The following is a 17,695-nucleotide window of genomic DNA, read 5'->3' as shown; positions in this document are numbered from 1 at the left end:
CCGGCTTTCGTGCGCAACCCGGGCAGAGGGGACTATCTCTGCAGCAGCCAATAGGAGCCAGGAGGCAGGGCGCGGGGGAGCGGCGCGGTCAGGCGCTCCGCTCCAGAGTTGAGTGCAGGTGAGCTCCTGCGCGTTCCGGGGGCGCCGCTTCCTCGAGTTACCTTCCCGCCGTTAACCGCGGCGCGCCAGAGGTGGTCTCCTCCAGGCCCTCCCTCCCATTGCCCCAAATTAATGCTGACTGAACGGATCGGTGCGAGGGTGAGTCCACGGGTGTGGGTGGCTTCCCTCCCGGGGACCCACACGGCTCCTCTGGGCCCCTAAAGCAACGCCCCCTCCTTGCCACTGCACATCTGAGAAGCCCAGGCCTCGGTGGGCGGGATGACTGGGAATTGGGAACATACCCTACGCCGCGACCCTTCTGGGTGGCTAGGATGGAATCCTGGTGGAGAAGATGGACCCCCTGCCCTTGACTTCTATCCGAGCTACACAAACCTACTCCTTCTGCACTTTCCCTCTTCCCTTTAATTGGTGCCCCTTCCTTCTTGATCTCCAAGTCTTGTTTGTGGAGGAAGGGTTGGAGGGGAGAAAGAACTGGAAAGTACTCAAGGAAATCTGGAGCCAGATCCAGGGATTCCACTATTTTGTGCAGCATTTTGTGCACGAAGAAGAAAAAAAAAATCTGATTTTCATTCCCCACCCCCACGTATTTATTTCTCTGTGTCATGGATGTGATGTTGAGTCTTCTTGCCAGACATTCCTAAGCTTTAGACAACACTTAATCTTTGCTTACTTTCGTTGGTCCCAAGAAAGCAATTTTTTCCTGCTTACACATTTGCCGAATTAATTTGCTAAGATAGATGAAAATCAGGTGTTCCATGTAGTTTATTTTCTCTGTTTTTAGCTTTAAATTACATTCAGTTGATACTAGCCTTCCTTGTTTTAAAAAGGTGGGAGAGAAAATTAGGGGGAGAAAGGACAGAGAGCAACTACCGTCCATAGCCAGATAGGTGAGTAAATATATTTGCAGTAACCTATTTGCTATTCCCTGCTGCAACTATTTTTAATGTTCCTTCCAGAATCAGAGAGAGTATTGCCATCTAAGAAATCGTTTTTAAATATAACATTTGAGCCATCATCTTGAGAGCAATACCTAAAACAATTTCAGTTTATGAAATGTCTAAGTATGGTGAAAGCACAGTTTAAAACCAGCAAAACAATTTATTGCCCTCAGCCAATACCCACAATGTACATATACCTTGTACTCCTGAAAGCAAAGCAAGCATGCCAAGTAGTTTTTATTTACCTGCAGCTATAATACAGCAAGGCGAAACAGGATATATTTTTGAAGTTTAAAAATGTCTTCAGGCCGGCTGCCGTGGCTCATGCTTGTAATCACAGCGCTTTGGGAGGCCGAGGTCGGTGAATCACGTGAGGTCAGGAGTTTGAGACCAGGCTGGCCAACATGGCGAAACCCTTTCTACTAAAAATACAAAAATTAGCCAGGTGTGGTGGCGGGCGCCTGCAGTCCCAGCTATTCGGGAGGCTGAGGCAGGAGAGTTGCTTGAACCCGGGAGGCGGAAGTTGCAGTAAGCTGAGATCGTGCCACTGCACTCCAGCTTGGGCAACAGAGTGAGACTCCCTCTCAAACAAACAAACAAAAGTCTTCAGCTTAAGAAGATATCAAAAGCCAGTTTCAAGAGATTTATTTGTACAAGTATGGTTTGATCTAACTTTTGCTGGATTTATAAATACCTTCATGCAGGACTGGACAGAAAAAGGAGAGAACAAAAGATCCTTGCTGGATGAAAACTAACAAAATGTATATATCTATTGTTTATCCATACAGCATCTTATTAGCTTTCTCCAATAGAATGAAAGTATTTTAGAAATATACACAGATTAGGGGAAAAGTCCAACAACCTTGATTCAGAGATTTAAACCAGGGAAGTGCTTTTACTACACATATTAATGATGAGATTAAATTTTGACAAATTTTAACATTAGGAAAGTCAGCAACAAATTTCAGAATTGTATTTCTGTTAATATTTAGTTTAGAATATAATTATTTAGTTTAAAGAAGGCTATGATTTGATTATTAATAAATGAATGCAGATTACTTTTCAATAAATATATCTGGATGTCACAAATGTCATTTCATTTCAAGAAACCAAATACATCTATATTCCTCTCTCTTTAGTAATACTTCTTTCATCTGTGATGAACCAAACATAGGGGTTGAAAATAGAAGTGTGCATATACATATATATACACAATATATATATATGCACCATTATTTGATTTGCTAATGATACTTCATGGTTGCTAGGTTGCCATAGTGGTTCTAGCCATAATGTTAAGTATGTTCACAGGTATTTGACTATAAAAAAGTTTCTGACCAGAAGTCAGAAATCTGGATCAAACTGAAAATGTTTCTAAAAAGTTTTATGTAAATGATGTCATATTTTAAAATGCTGTTGAAGAGCTCACTTAAATAATTCTTTTAAGGGATATTTAGATAAATTATCAGAAGGGAAAAAGTTGTTTAAATGCAATTAAACTTACTAGCTTTATTATTCATTTAGCCCCAGGTCTCTTGTCTAATATGGAGTTCTGTGACATAATTCTTCCAGGCTGTGATTTATGATATAACTAGGATTGCTAAACACTGTTACTCCGAGTTTGGGGTAAAGTATACAAAACAAAATTATTGCCATTAATTTCTATGTGTTTATTCTACAGATTATTTTACACTGAACTGATCAAGTACTTTGAAAATGACTTCGAAATTTCTCTTGATGTCCTTCATACTTGCTGCACTGAGCCTTTTAACCACCTTTTCTCACCAACCAGACCAGCAAAATGTTCTACTAGTTTCTTTTGATGGATTCCGTTGGGATTATTTATATAAAGTTCCAACGCCCCATTTTCATTATGTTATGAAATATGGTGTTCACGTGAAGCAAGTTACTAATGTTTTTATTACAAAAACCTACCCTAACCATTATACTTTGGTAACTGGCCTCTTTGCAGAGAATCATGGGATTGTTGCAAATGATATGTTTGATCCTATTCAGAACAAATCTTTCTCCTTGGATCACATGAATATTTATGATTCCAAGTTTTGGGAAGAAGCGACACCAATATGGATCACAAATCAGAGGGCAGGACATACTAGTGGTGCAGCCATGTGGCCCGGAACAGATGTAGAAATACATAAGTGCTTTCCTACTCATTACATGCCTTACAATGAGTCAGTTTCATTTGAAGATAGAGTTGCCAAAATTATCGAATGGTTTACATCAGAAGAGCCCATAAATCTTGGTCTTCTCTATTGGGAAGACCCTGATGACATGGGCCACCATTTGGGACCTGACAGTCCGCTCATGGGGCCTGTCATTTCAGATATTGACAACAAGTTAGGATATCTCATACAAATGCTAAAAAAGGCAAAGTTGTGGGACACTCTGAACCTAATCATCACAAGTGATCACGGAATGACGCAGTGCTCTGAGGAAAGGTTAATAGAACTTGACCAGTACCTGGATAAAGACCACTATACCCTGATTGATCAATCACCAGTAGCAGCCATCTTGCCAAAAGAAGGTAAGGCTGACTGAATGGTGAGCTGAAGCTAGATGTGCATTTGCCCAGTGTGATCAAATGAATAGGGGATTTCTGTTGCTGCGCCTTTAAAGTAGACTTGCCTGTGTCATGGTAATATTCTGGGATTTAATCCTCAAGACTCTGAAAAGACAAAATCTCTTTTCTCAAAGCCTAATTTTTTTTCCTTTTTCCTAGAATACTGAAATTGATGCGCTCTATATATGTATGGCAGTAGGTTTTAACCATTTTGGAATCACAGAATATGATGAAAGCTATAGCCTCCCTTCTCAGAAAAATTGAGATGGAGAGATACATACAAAACTTGAATACATGTACAGTTATTTCATAGAAGCCCCAAAGCCTTTTATAGACTCCTAACTTGGACCTGCTTAACAAGGAAGCTGTGGAGGATAAGAAGGAGGAAGAGCTTTGATCAATCTGAGGTTTATTTTCCTTATAAGTGTGGAAAGTGATAACAATATCTTAAACTTTTTACAAACCTCTCCTGGAATCCTCATACCAGACCTGTCACCTCAGCATTGTCTCCATTTTAAAGACAAGTAAATGACAGGTAAATGACCTCAAAAGGTTTAATATCCCAAGGTCACAAAATAAGTGACAACACGACTCAGGCATGCTCTTTGACATATTTTATCACCTTGCAGTGTTGGTCTTAGGCATCAAATGAGAGAGCAGATTTTGAAAAGCTATAATATCACAAATGAGAATTCCATCCCTCAGAGGGGAATTAGGAGAATCATATGAAACAGCGAATGTTAAACTATGCGTGTGTTTTACACACACAGTTTTCAGCAAACAGCCCTTTTTTTGTTGTTTAAGAAAATTAGCTAGGAGTGGTTGATCACGCCTATAATCTCAGCACTTTGGGAGGCCGAGGCAGTAGGGTCACTTGAGGCCAGGAGTTCGAGGCCAGCCTGGGCAACATAGCAAGACCCTGTTGCTAAAAAAAAAAAAAAAAAAAAAAAATAGCCTGGCGTGGTGGCACATGCCTGCATCCCAGGCTGAGGTGGAAGGATTGCTTGAGCCCAGGAGTTCCAGGTTACAGTGAGCTATGATCGTATCACTGCACTCCAGCTTGGGCGATACGGAGACCCAGTCGAATGAAAAAAAGAGAGTCAGGGGGGAAGAGAGAGAGAGGGAGGGAAGAGAAGGGGACGAAAGAGAGAGAAAAGGAGAGAGGGAGGGAGGGAGGAGGGGAAGGGGGGAAAATTATGTTAACCCTTCAATTTCCTTTATAAAATTGGAATGTCCTCTTGTGGTGGTGTGGAAGGTAAGGATGAAACCTCAGCAATGGATTTGAAAGGCAGGAGAAGGATGAAAGACAGTGCCCAGGTAACTGCATTTGTAATTATAGGGAGTACTTTGGCAACACCTCCAGTGTTTTCGGATGTTTCCATTTTACAAACTGCTTTCCACCTCCAGTCTCTTTTCCCAGCCCTCACTCACCGCTCACCATGTTTTCTTGTCTGGAGATTCTTTGTGTCTGCACTTACAACTACCAGAACCTAGCTATTTTTGTTTGGGTATTGCAGTACCCTAGATATTTTACATACTGTCACTAATTAATATATGTGTATATCGAAGTCTTTAGAGGTTCCTGGTTCTATGAAATGCCCTTCCTTAATTCTATAAGGTGAACTTAGAAGATTATTTCTTAGTTTCCCCTCCCAAAATTGTTTTCCCTAAGGAGGAAAAGAATTTTTTCTTTTGTTCAACTCTGGCTTTTCACCTCTGTAGCAAGTCCGTTGCCCATGGTTGGTTGGTTGATTGTAGCTATGAGTATTTTGTTCTGAGTGCCTCTCCTCCCTTCTCTTTAGGTAAATTTGATGAAGTCTATGAAGCACTAACTCATGCTCATCCTAACCTTACTGTTTACAAAAAAGAAGAGATTCCAGAAAGGTGGCATTACAAATACAACAATCGAATTCAACCAATCATAGCAGTGGCTGACGAAGGGTGGCACATTTTACAGAATAAGTCAGATGACTTTCTGTGTGAGTATGTTATAGTATTTCTTTCCATTCTGCATCGCTTTTTGCTAAAATACAACAGTTTTAATACATAATACAGCAGTTTGTTGATTGGTATTTTTACTCTCTGTTACTTGAATGTTAAGGAACTACAGTGTTTTAGTACTTACCTAGAAATGCTGTTTTTAGACATTGGTCCTTCATTTATAAAAGATATATACAAAATGTCCCTTAGGTAGAATTGGGTTTCTATCATGTTTATTGATTAAAAGAAAAGCAGGTGCCTGACAATGGCATTTGTAGTGTGTTCGTGACTCATAGTGGCAGATGTGTACAGATACATGGTTTCTGGTTCTTAAAACAGTTGTTACATACAGACAATGGTCCATAACCCAGTGTTCAGATTTTTATGTCTTGTGCAGGTAGCTCTTATATTAGAGGGATTGCTCATAAAAGGACTGCTATCTTTGGCAAGATTTGTATTTTAAAGTTAATATAAATTCAAAGGGCCCTCTAGAAATGGTTTGCAGAACTACAGTTACACAATAGATTGGTCACCTCTATTTTTGATAGAAAACCTTAATAATACTCCAATTTATATTATATTATGTTTAATGATTCATAATTAATTAAAGATTGACCACTGCATACCTAATGCCAGAATAGTTAAACCCTAATGCCCCAAAGCAATGGTTCTCAAAGTGTGTTCCGTGGCCCAGCAGCATCCACATCAGCTGAGAGCTTGTTAGAAATGCAAATTATTGGGCCCAACACAGACCTGCTGAATCTGAAACTGTGAGGCCCTGGTGAAACACACAAAAGTTTGAGAACCATTGCCCTTAGGCATTCATTATTAAATACCATCTACTTGATCAAGCATTTATGATCAGGGCTACCACTACAAAACAAAGTCCCTATTCATAGGAAAGATTTTACATAAGTCACAATGACTTAATTTTAGGTCTGAATTTCTAATAAGAAGTGCGATATGAGGTAATTATCTTTGCCTTCATGAGTGAGAGTCTAGATCCCAACTTCTCATAGAAATGAATGCAGCAATCATCCAATTACAAAGTATATAATGATATATTCCCAATGTGACTATTAATTAATGGAATAGCACAGTACCCTGTCAGATAATTACTAGTGATTCAAAAGTTCAGTGTTACTTTTACTTAAATAAACCTAAAAGAATCATGGCATCTAGAATGACTTCTTTAGATACATTTTGCCTGGTAGATTTCAAATTACTTTGAAATGACTAGGGGTCAGTTTATGACTTGTAGAAAAACTGATTTAGGATTTTTTTGAGGGGGACAGGGGCAGGGAGTGTTACTATTGCATAGTACCCTGTAGCACGTATGGGTATTAGAGATGGATTTACTAGTCATTCTCCTTGCCACCTTTAAGATAAAGCCTGTCAGTTTTCTTTGGGTGCCATCTTAGCAGTAGCTCCTTCGCCTTGCACCTTGATACCATGCTAGGCACACATGCCTTTGACATCCAGCTATTATCAATTTCATATCCATTTTATGTCATTTGATACATATGTCAGAAGACCCCCAAGTTTTTACCTTATGTGTAGCCACTCTAAAAGCACATAATGCTAAGTTGGATCCTGATTAGAGGCATCAAAATCAAGAGTTTCCTACTCTCCTCCACTCTGACCTTTGTTTTTTAGTAATAGATTATAGCTGTTAAGTACAGGTTTGATTTTTATGGTTTCTTTTGTTTTTTTTTTTTAATGTATTGTATCTCCCCTTTTGTTGTGTTCACTGTGAGTTTATTGGCTTCAGAGTAAGACTAAGAGCACCTTTATCTCTTATCTTTAGAACAATCATTGGAACACAGTAGGTACCCAATAAGTATTTGCTGAATATTACTTTGCCACCAGTTAAAACAAAACAAAACTCTAATTTTTCCCTAACTTGGCTCTGCTTTGTTCTTTACCCTTCTTCCCCTGCTGTTTAAGTCACTGTTGGCCTGTGAGAAAGATTCACAACCATTTGACTCTTCATTTCCTGAAGAGAATTGTGATGTGAACAACAGCAGAGATTGTTTGTCAAAGATTATTTTATGTTTACAGTCAAACTAGATAAGATGTGCATTTAAGTTCAGAACTTGACCATACAACAATTATGTCCATTTTAATGCATAGCCAGCTAACTTTTTCACGTATTTTCTCTTTACAGTAGGCAACCACGGTTATGATAATGCGTTAGCAGAAATGCATCCAATATTTTTAGCCCATGGTCCTGCCTTCAGAAAGAATTTCTCAAAAGAAGCCATGAACTCCACAGATTTGTACCCACTACTATGCCACCTCCTTAATATCACCGCCATGCCACACAATGGATCATTCTGGAATGTCCAGGATCTGCTCAATTCAGCAATACCAAGGGCAGTCCCTTATACACAGAGTACTATACTCCTCCCTGGTAGTGTCAAACCAGCAGAATATGACCAAGAGCAGTCATACCCTTATTTCATAGGGGTCTCTCTTGGCAGCATTATAGTGATTGTATTTTTTATAATTTTCATTAAACATTTAATTCACAGTCAAATACCTGCCTTACAAGATATGCATGGTGAAATAGCTCAACCATTATTACAAGCCTAATGTTACTCTGAAGTGGATTTGCATATTGAAGTGGAGATTTCATAATTATGTCAGTGTTTAAAGGTTTCAAATTCTGGGAAACCAGTTCCAGACATTTGCAGAAACCATTAAGCAGTTACATTTTTAGGTACACACACACACACACACACACACACAGAGAGAGAGAGAGAGAGAGAGAGAGAGAGAGACCAAAATACTTACACCTGCAAAGGAATAAAGATGTAAGAGTATGTCTCCATTGTTCACTGTAGCAAAGGGACAGATAAGATCCTGCTTTATTTGGACTTGGCACATATAACGTATATATTTAGTAACTTGGTACTATGTAAAGTACCTTATATACTGCACTTTAAATTTCTCTCCAGATGGGTACTTTAATTTGAAATGCACTTTATGGACAGTTATGTCTTATAACTTGATTGAAAATGACAACTTTTTGCACCCATGTCACAGAATACTTGTTACTCATTGTTCAAACTGAATGAAATTTCTAATAATCCCAAATAATGAATGTAGAAATCTATCTCCATAAATTGAGAGAAGAAGAAAGTGATAAGTATTGAAAATTAAATGTGATAACCTTTGAACCTTGAATTTTGGAGATGTATTCCCAACAGCAGAATGCAACTATGGGCATTTCTTGTCATATTTCTTTCCAAAGAACATGATTTGCATTTATTTTTCCCCAAAAGAGAGTCAAGTACTGACAGATTCATTCTAACTATATTGTTTCTGTCATAAAATTATTGTGATTTCCTGATGAGTCATATTACTGTGATTTTCATAATAATGAAGACACCATGAATATACATTTTTTCTATATAGTTCAGCAATGGTCTGAATAGAAGTGACCGGGCACCATCTCAGCAATGTTTTCTCTTGTTTGTAATTATTTGCTCCTTTGAAAATTAAATCACTATTAATTACATTAAAAATCAAATTGGATAAAACAATGTTTGTTTTCTTTCTGGTAGCACATGATAACAGCACAAGCATCTTTTAGATTTGAACATTTGAAGATTCAAAGTTGCAAAAGAGCACAAGCCGTATTAGGTAAAATATTGGCCACTCAATCCTTGAAAAGAACTGTGTGGAGCCTGGAAAAAAAAATAGGACCACATGTGAGATGTTTACAAGACACTCAGAACAGTGGTAAAGTGTGCATACTAGAAAAAGGCAGCAAAATAACTCTTTGTGGTAACAGGTATCAAAACATGGGAGCCGAGATGATATAGCCCTATTTCAAGAAATATGTGAATACCCACCTACCGGGTGCTCAGTGGAATCAAAGCTGAATCCAAGTTCACAAATAGACTTCTACTTCCAAGGTAGTACTTTTGACCTGCCTGGTCATCTCAGTCTTTTTCATTCCAACAACCTAAGGCTGAGCTTTAGATTTCTAAGCAATCAAGAAGTTTGGGAGAGGCATGGTATTACATGTGGCTTCTTAGAGGAAGGAGGAAGCCCTGAAAAGAAAGGCTTTCTTTGAAGAAAATAGCACTTTACAGACACTTGGATAGTATTGTGATTTCATATATATATATGCACCAACTGGCTAATGAGTAGGTAAAACTGTATAACTATTCCAGAAAGAAAGGACAAATTGGATGTGAAGAACTGAAGTAACATGGTTAAAAATTTAACCAAATTTAAGTGCTTCCTAAAAGTTGGTGAATGTCTTATTTTTTAAAATGATAATACCAGTAAGGAATGTTGGCACATAATTCCCATTTCATTATAAAACCTCTTAATAGAATAGAATCAAATAACTGGAAATGGCCTACGGATTAAAAAGCTAGGAAATTATATGGTAGGTAGCAAACTCCCCAGAAGTATGGACTCTGGATTAGACATCTCAGAATACATGAGCACTCATGTTGGCTTGCTTATTAGCTGTGAACTTACCCTGTATTATTGAAATGTCAGCAAAATGACTGGAAGGTGAAATTGGTCCATTTTAAAGCATTACTATTATGCTGTCTGTCCGTTTAAATTAATAATTGCGTTAAATTCATTTTAGAAGGTGCTATTACATTAGTAAGAAAGTAAATTCACATATGAATATTTGATTATCAGATGGTTTATTTACAGATACTTATTTTCCTATAAAATAGGAGAGTTTACCTGAAGGAAAATAAAACTTTAAACTTTTCTGGGAAAATCACATCACTTATCATTGACATCTTTTTGTTGTTGTTTTGTTTTACCTGCATGTCTTCATGGTCAAGCTTTGCATGCAGTGAACTCAAAATTAGTACATGGAAATAAAAGACTAGCTAATCTTACTAATTGTAAGAATTTTAGAAAGGTCAGAGGAATGGAGCTTCTCCTGTGCCCCCTTTTTTTTTCAACATCGTCCGTTTTGTAAAGTTTATTAATCATCTGGATTTTTTTTTCAACATCAACTATTTTGTAAAGTTTATTAATCATCTGGATTTTTTAAAATTCAGTTTGTATTTTACAATTTCTTCTCCATCACCTGCAGTTTAAGTTTAAATTGCTTTTCAAAATGCCCTGTGACCTTGTAAGTATCCTATTATTAGTCTTAGTTTCTTACAAGCACCTATTATTTCTAGAAAATCTAATGAAAGACCCCAGCTCTTCTAGTTCTCACATGTTTTTTTTGTTTTTCATTAGTAGAAAAACATAACTTGATAATCATAGAGTTGGGAAAGCTCTAAGGGATCATTCAATCCTTGATTTAACAAAAGCTCCTGCAAAGTTGTGAAATTTGCACGACATATTAGTGCCAGAGCTGGAGGAAGGACCCAGGTTCCGTGACTGAGTTTATACTCAAAGTCAAGCTGCCATCTAGGTTGGTTTACTTCCGGTTCATCCTAAGGTAGCCCCTTGAGATCCTACCCCTAGCAGGAGGTGGTTAACCGATGTTCCCACCCTTGGCAGGCTCTCTAGTCCAACTTTTTACGTTCAGCTACACAAGGCTTATAGATTTCTTCCAGATTGGCCAATGCCCAAGGGCAATGCCCCAGGACAAAATGTCCTGAATGCTACACTCTTTTAGGATTTCAGTCTTCTTTGAATGTCAGCCTGGTAATTCCTCATAACCTTGTGGGCAATTTGATTCTTTTTAAAAAGACGTTTTAAAATATATTTTGACTTCTAATCAGGACAGGATAGCGTGGTCCTGCTTTTCCTTGTTCCTCCACACTAAGCATAATTATAGAGCCTGGAAATGGTGCAAGAGACTCTGAAGGTTGGTAATAAGGCTGCGAGCTGATTAGGGAACTGGGGGCTGGAAAAACAGCACAGCGGCAGGGCTTCACATGCTTCCCACCTAACGGAAGGAGGCCACACAGAGCCGGCATTTCTTAACCCCCGCCTACCAAGACAGCAGCCCAGGGAGGTTTATTCCTCCCCTAGATCAAAGAATCTCTGGTAACATCAGGGTAACCCGTGTCATCAGCAAGGGGAATTACCATAACCCTCCAACGAGGAATATTGATTGGGAGTCCCATTAAAGAGCAGCCAAGAGGAGCATTATCCTTCCCACCACTGAAACACTCTTCCACTGAGAGACATAGAGGTGGACAAAAAATCTGCAAAAGAGACCAAGCTACAGCAGACAATCTGGGGAACCTCTTTGTTCCCATGGCCTGAGACTCTCCTGCTCTACCCAGAGACTTTGCAACGGGCAAGGCGCACCAATAAAGGAATCCCACTACACCATTCCCCTACCAAGAGATACCTGACAGCTGGCCCGGGGAAAACCCTTCTGCTTTCCTCAGGCAAGACCAGCAGAGACAAGTGGGAATTCCAGGAGCACCACAATCCAAGCAGACCGTAATCCAATAGCACCCCAAAGGCTGTGAAAATTAAGCTGCCATTGGAATCACAGCCCACAAAAGTAGGACAAGATCTACATGCTAAACCTAAACAGTGTGACTTTCTGCTAAAATAAAAAATGTAAAGAGAACTCATCATCTTATTACGTAATATATAAGATATCCAGGATACAACTGAAAATTACCTGCTATACCTAAAACCAAGAAAATCACAATTACAATGAGAAAAAAACAATTGACACCAGCACCAAAATGATTCATATGTTGGGAAAACTGATAGGACTGAAAGGAAAAACAGATAAATCCCAATTTAATTGGGATTCAACACCCTCCTCTCAATAACTTCTAGAATATCTAGACAGAGAATCAGAAAGAATATAGAAGATCTCTACAACACAATCAACAACAGGATCTAGTAACATACAGAGAGTACTCGATCAAACAACAGCATAACTGACAAGAATACACACCAGGGTAAACATTTTTCTCAAGCACTTATAAAATATTCACCACCATAGGTCCATTCGCCATATCCTGGGTCATACAACAAACCTCAACAAATTTAAAAGAATTGAAATCATACCAATTGTGTTTTCTGACCACATGGGAGTCAAACTTGAAATCAACAACTGAAAGACAACAGGAAAATCTCTAAACCCATGGAAACTAAACAACACATTTAAAAATAGTCCCTGGGTCAAAAGGAAAGTCTCAAAGGAAAAATTTAAAACTATGTAGAATTTAATGAAAATGAAAACACAATATATAATATCAAAATATAAGGGATGAATCTAAAGCAGTACTGAGAGGGAAGTTTATAGCACTAACGGCTTACATAAAATGAGGAAAAGTCTTAAATCAACAACCTTAGTTCATACCTCAGGGGACTAGAAAAGAAGAGCAAGTTAAAGAAAGCAAAGGAAGAAAATAGTAAAGATAACTATAGAAACCAATGAAATTGAAATTAGAAAAACAGTAGAGAAAATTAATAAAAATCTACTACTTTAAAAAAATTAGTAACATTGATAAACCTATAGCAAGACTGACAAAAATAAAAACAGCCAAAATCACAATATCAGAAATGAAATAGAGGCTATCCATGCTGATATTAAAAAGGTAATAGAGAACTATTAGGGACAAGTTTACCTCATAAATCAACAACTTAAATTAAAAATGTAATACCATTACATTCACTCCGAAGAAAATAAAATACTTAGATATAAACTTAACAAAATGGGTTCAGGATCCTGAAAATTACCAAATACTGACAAAATAAATCAAAGAAGCCTTCAAATCAAAGAAATTTTCAATAAATAAAGAGACATACCGTGTGCAAAAGTTGGAAGACCACATAGTAAAAGGGCCAACTCCCCAAATGTACCAACTTGGATGGATCTCCAGGGAATTATGCTGTGTGGAAAAACCAATGCTAAAGAGTTACATACTGTAAAATTCCATTTACATACTATTTTTTAAATGACAAAATTTGAAATGGAAGGTGATTATAAAATGGCAACACAAGAGATTCTTATGGTATTGGGACTATTTATTATATTAGCTGTGGTTGCCATAACAAAATACCAAATATGGGGTGGCTTCAACAACAGACATTTATTTCTCACAGTTCCAGGAGGCTGGATAGTCCAAGATTAAGGTTCCAGCAGATTTGTTTCCTGGTGAGGGCTCTCTTATTGGCTTGCAGACAGCTGCCTTCTCTTTGTACCTTTACATGGCCCCATGGGCGTTAACTCCCTATATTTCTTGAAAAGTGCATGCACAAGTGCCAAGTGTGATCTCAGAAGCACTCAACGCTTTAGTGTTTAGGCCAGTCATGTCTGAACTGAAGAAAGAGGCTAAGCATTGTCAGGTTGCATCTGTGGGAAGCTAGTCAAAGCCAAAACACAACTGGAGCAAGAGTATATTGACTGCATTTGAGGGTATGCAAGAGAAGTCTAATACACCCACACAGGTATGGATTCTTGATTTTAACAAAGGTAATTAATTCTGTTTATCTAGTTTTAAATCCTTGTGTCAATACCATACTCTCTTATTACATTTTTAGAATTATTCTTGACACCGGACAGAGTATGTCCTACCATTTTATTTTTTTCAAAATTGTCTTGGCTCTTCACACTTCTACATAAATTTTAGAGTCGGCTTCCACAGTTCCATAAAAAAAAACAAATAAAACCCTGCTGAAATTGCTTGGATGCAACGATCAATTTGGGAAGAATTGCCATCTTTACAATGTTTAACCTTCCAACCTATAAACATTATATAGCCCTCTGTTTATTTTGGTCTCCCTTAACTCCTTTATAATTTTCTGTGCAAAGATTCTGCATGTATTTCGTTAGACTTATTCCCAAATATTCCATGCTTATTGATAGCAATGTAAATAATATGAGTTTAAAATTTTCCTTTTCTAATTGTTTTCTGCTAAGATATAGAAATACACTTGATTTTTGTATATTGACCTGATATCCAGCCATTTTTTAACCTCAGAGTTTATCTGTAGATTATTAGATTTCTTGTGTATACTATCATGCATTTGTGAATATGAGTTTCATTTTCCAATACTTATTTCTTTTGTTTCCTTATTGCACTTGCTAGGACCTGTAGTACAATGTTAAATATAAGTGGTGAGAGTGGACATCCTTGCCCTGGTCCTGATCTCAGGAGAGAAACATTTGATATTTCATCATTCAGTATATTAGCTTTGGCTTTGTTTTGTTTTGTTTTTATAGATGTCATTCCTCAGCTGGAGGAAGTTTCCTTCTATTCCAAATTTAATCAGTTTGTTCAACTAATAAATAAGGGTTGAATTTTGCCAAGTGCTTTTGCACGTTCATTGACTTGATAATGTGTTCTTTTTTCTATTAATATACAGCATAACATTGATTGATTTTCAGTGATCAAAATGATTCTGTGCCCTGTAGTGAACTCCACTTATTCATGTGCATTATCCTTTTGAATTACCACTGAATTCAATTAGATAATATTTAGTTAAGTATTATTGTTCATAAGAATACTGGTCTTTTAATATATTTTTTTCATGTTTTCGTACCAGTGTTACACTGGCCTTATAACAAGAATGTGTTAGCTGGGCGTGGTGGCTCCAGCCCCTAATCCCAGCACTTTGGCAGGTCGAGGTGGGCGGATCACGAGGTCAAGAGATGGAGACCATCCTGGCCAACATGGTGAAACACCATCTCTACTAAAAATACAAAAATTAGCTGGGCAATGTGGTACGTGCCTGTAGTCCCAGCTACTCAGGAGGCTGAGGCAGGAGAATTGCTTGAACCCAGGAAGTGGAGGTTGCAGTGAGCCGAGATCCACCACTACACTCCAGCCTGGGAGACAGAGCGAGACTCCATCTTATAAATAAATAAATAAAACGTATTCCTTCTTCTTGTATTTTCCATAAGAATTTATGTAAAACTGGCATCATTTATTTCATCAAATGTGTGATGAACTAATCAGTGAAACCACCTGACCTTGAAGTTTTCTTCATAGGAATGTTTTCGATAAATTAATGTCTGTGATAGATATAAAGCTATTCAAAATTTTTATTTAGTTTTGTATTTGTTGCGTAAGTTGCATTTTTTCAGTGAATTTATCCATTTTTATTTAAATTGTCAAATCCATTGGCATAATATTCTGTATTTTTTTTTTGATATATGTAGGATCTGCAGTGATGGCCCTTCTGTTATCACTGATATTGCTAGTTTCTGCTACCTCCCTTTTTCTTTAGGCAGTGTTGCCAATTTTACTAGTATGTTTTTAAAAAATAAATTTTCAATTTATTTTTCTCTTTACTATTTCATTAATTTGGATCTTATTTTTATTATATCCTTCTTCCCACTCACTTTGGATTATTTCCTCCTTTTACTGTTTTCCTAAAGCAAAGGCTGTAATCATTGATTCTGAACCTTTCAGCCTCTCTTAAGATAGGCATTCGAAGCTGCAAATTTCCCTCTAACTAATGCTTTAGTTGCGTACTGTAGATGTTGGTGCTACATATTCATGATCACTCATTTCCAAATATTTTATTTGCCTTATTTTTATTTTTCTCGTAAGTTATTTAAAAGTGTATTGTTTAATTTCCAAATATTTAAGGACTTTCTAAATTGTATTGACTCTCATTCCACTGTGGTCAGAAAATATACCTTGTAAAATTGCAATTCTTTGTGATTATTTACTGAGTTCTGGTCCTGTGTATGGCCTAACTTGGTAATTCTTCAATGCGTACTTACAAAAAGAATATCTTTTGCAGTTTGGAGCTGTAATCTCTAAATCTCATTTAAGTCAAAGTGGTTGATAAAATCACTCAAGTCTTCTATATCTTTATCGTCTTTTTTTCTTGGTGTGGTTGTTGTATCAATGACTTAGAGAGGAGTGCTAAATTCTTCAATTATGTTTATGAATTATTTCTTTACTTCCATCAGTTTTTGATTAATGTGTTTTTAAGCTGTTTTTAGGTATGAACACTTTTAGAACTGTCATACTTTCCTTTCATATTGGTGCTTGTACATTAATGAAATCTCCCTATCTCTGAAAATTACTGTCTTGAAGACTCCTTTGTCTGATATTAATATGTATATGTGTACTATAGCTTTTTTATGGCTAGTTTCTGTATGGTTTTGCTGTGTCTGCACCCAAATCTCATCTTGAATTGTAGTTCCCACAATTCCCACGTGTTGTGGAAAGGACCTGGTGGGAGGTAATTGAATCAAGGAGGCAATTACCTCCATAGTGTTCTCATGATAGTGAGTTCTCATGAGATCTGATGGTTTTATAAGGGGCTTCCCCCACTTTCCTCTGCACTTCCCTCCTTGCTGCTACCATGTGAAGAGGGCATATTTTCTTCCCCTTCCGCCATGATTGTAAGTTTCCTGAGGCCTCCTCAGTCTTGTGGAACTGTGAGTCAATTAGACCTCTTTCCTTTATAAATTACCCAGTCGCAGGTATGTCTTTATTAGCAGAGTGAGAATGGACTAATACAGTTTCCATGGCACGTTATTTTCTATCCTTTTTTAAAATTCAATTTGTGTCTTTGTACTTAAAGTGATTCTCTTGTAGACTACATGTAGTTGGATATTGCTTTTTCATCTAATTTGATAATCTCTGCCTTTTCACTGGAATGTTCAGTCTATTTACATCTAACTACTGATGTGGTTGAATTCTCATTTTTGAAAAATGTTTCTCTCATTCAAGATTGGTCCATAGTTTTTTTGTGTGTGCTATTTTGTTAAGTTTGATATCAGTTTTATTCACCTTAAAAATAATATATTTCATTTTCTAAAATATTAGTTTTTCGAGGCAAATATAAACGATATCCAAGCCTGATAGAGTCACTAAAAAAAGGATTATTGTCTTTGAAGTCTGATATTTTTTGTACACTATAACTGTCTCAACCTTTTCCTAAATACAGAAACTGGTATGTTTTTGTTTTCTTTTCCTCTACTGGAGTCAGTTTTATCCAACAATATTTTTTCCTAGGAAATTATTCATTTATATTTTCAAATTTATTTGTGCCAAATAGTGCAGATGCATGACTTTAATAGATACATTCACATTTGTGCCTTCTCTCCTTCAACCACCCCCTCCTAGTCTCTTTTGATTAGGTTAGCTTCTCAGCCCTTCAGCAGCCTCTTCTACAATTCACAGATGCCATTTAG

The 17,695-nt window shown here is 37.3% G+C and overlaps 1 protein-coding gene across 4 annotated transcripts; it reads left to right on the top strand.

Moving 5' to 3' along the window:
• The first annotated feature begins 49 nt into the window (after window positions 1–49).
• ENPP5 (ectonucleotide pyrophosphatase/phosphodiesterase family member 5) lies at window positions 50–10,375 on the top strand. 4 transcript variants are annotated; one of them, XM_050789026.1, is made up of 5 exons: window positions 60–258; window positions 948–1,007; window positions 2,740–3,603; window positions 5,442–5,618; window positions 7,787–10,375. In XM_050789026.1, the coding sequence occupies exons 3-5, from the start codon at window positions 2,775–2,777 to the stop codon at window positions 8,212–8,214; spliced, it is 1,434 nt and encodes a 477-aa protein (XP_050644983.1). In that variant the 5' UTR covers window positions 60–258; window positions 948–1,007; window positions 2,740–2,774; the 3' UTR covers window positions 8,215–10,375. The 4 variants fall into 4 exon arrangements, with proteins under 4 accessions (XP_050644986.1, XP_050644984.1, XP_050644983.1 ...); XM_050789028.1 differs by having other exon boundaries at window positions 66–118; XM_050789029.1 differs by lacking the exon at window positions 948–1,007 and having other exon boundaries at window positions 50–118.
• Window positions 10,376–17,695: the final 7,320 nt, after the last annotated feature.

This window comes from Macaca thibetana, chromosome 4, assembly GCF_024542745.1.
Source record: "Macaca thibetana thibetana isolate TM-01 chromosome 4, ASM2454274v1, whole genome shotgun sequence".
In the NCBI taxonomy this organism is placed as follows: Eukaryota; Metazoa; Chordata; class Mammalia; order Primates; family Cercopithecidae; genus Macaca; species Macaca thibetana.
Note: the sequence above shows the minus strand (reverse complement) of the source record. Positions and strands in the feature narration are given on the sequence as shown.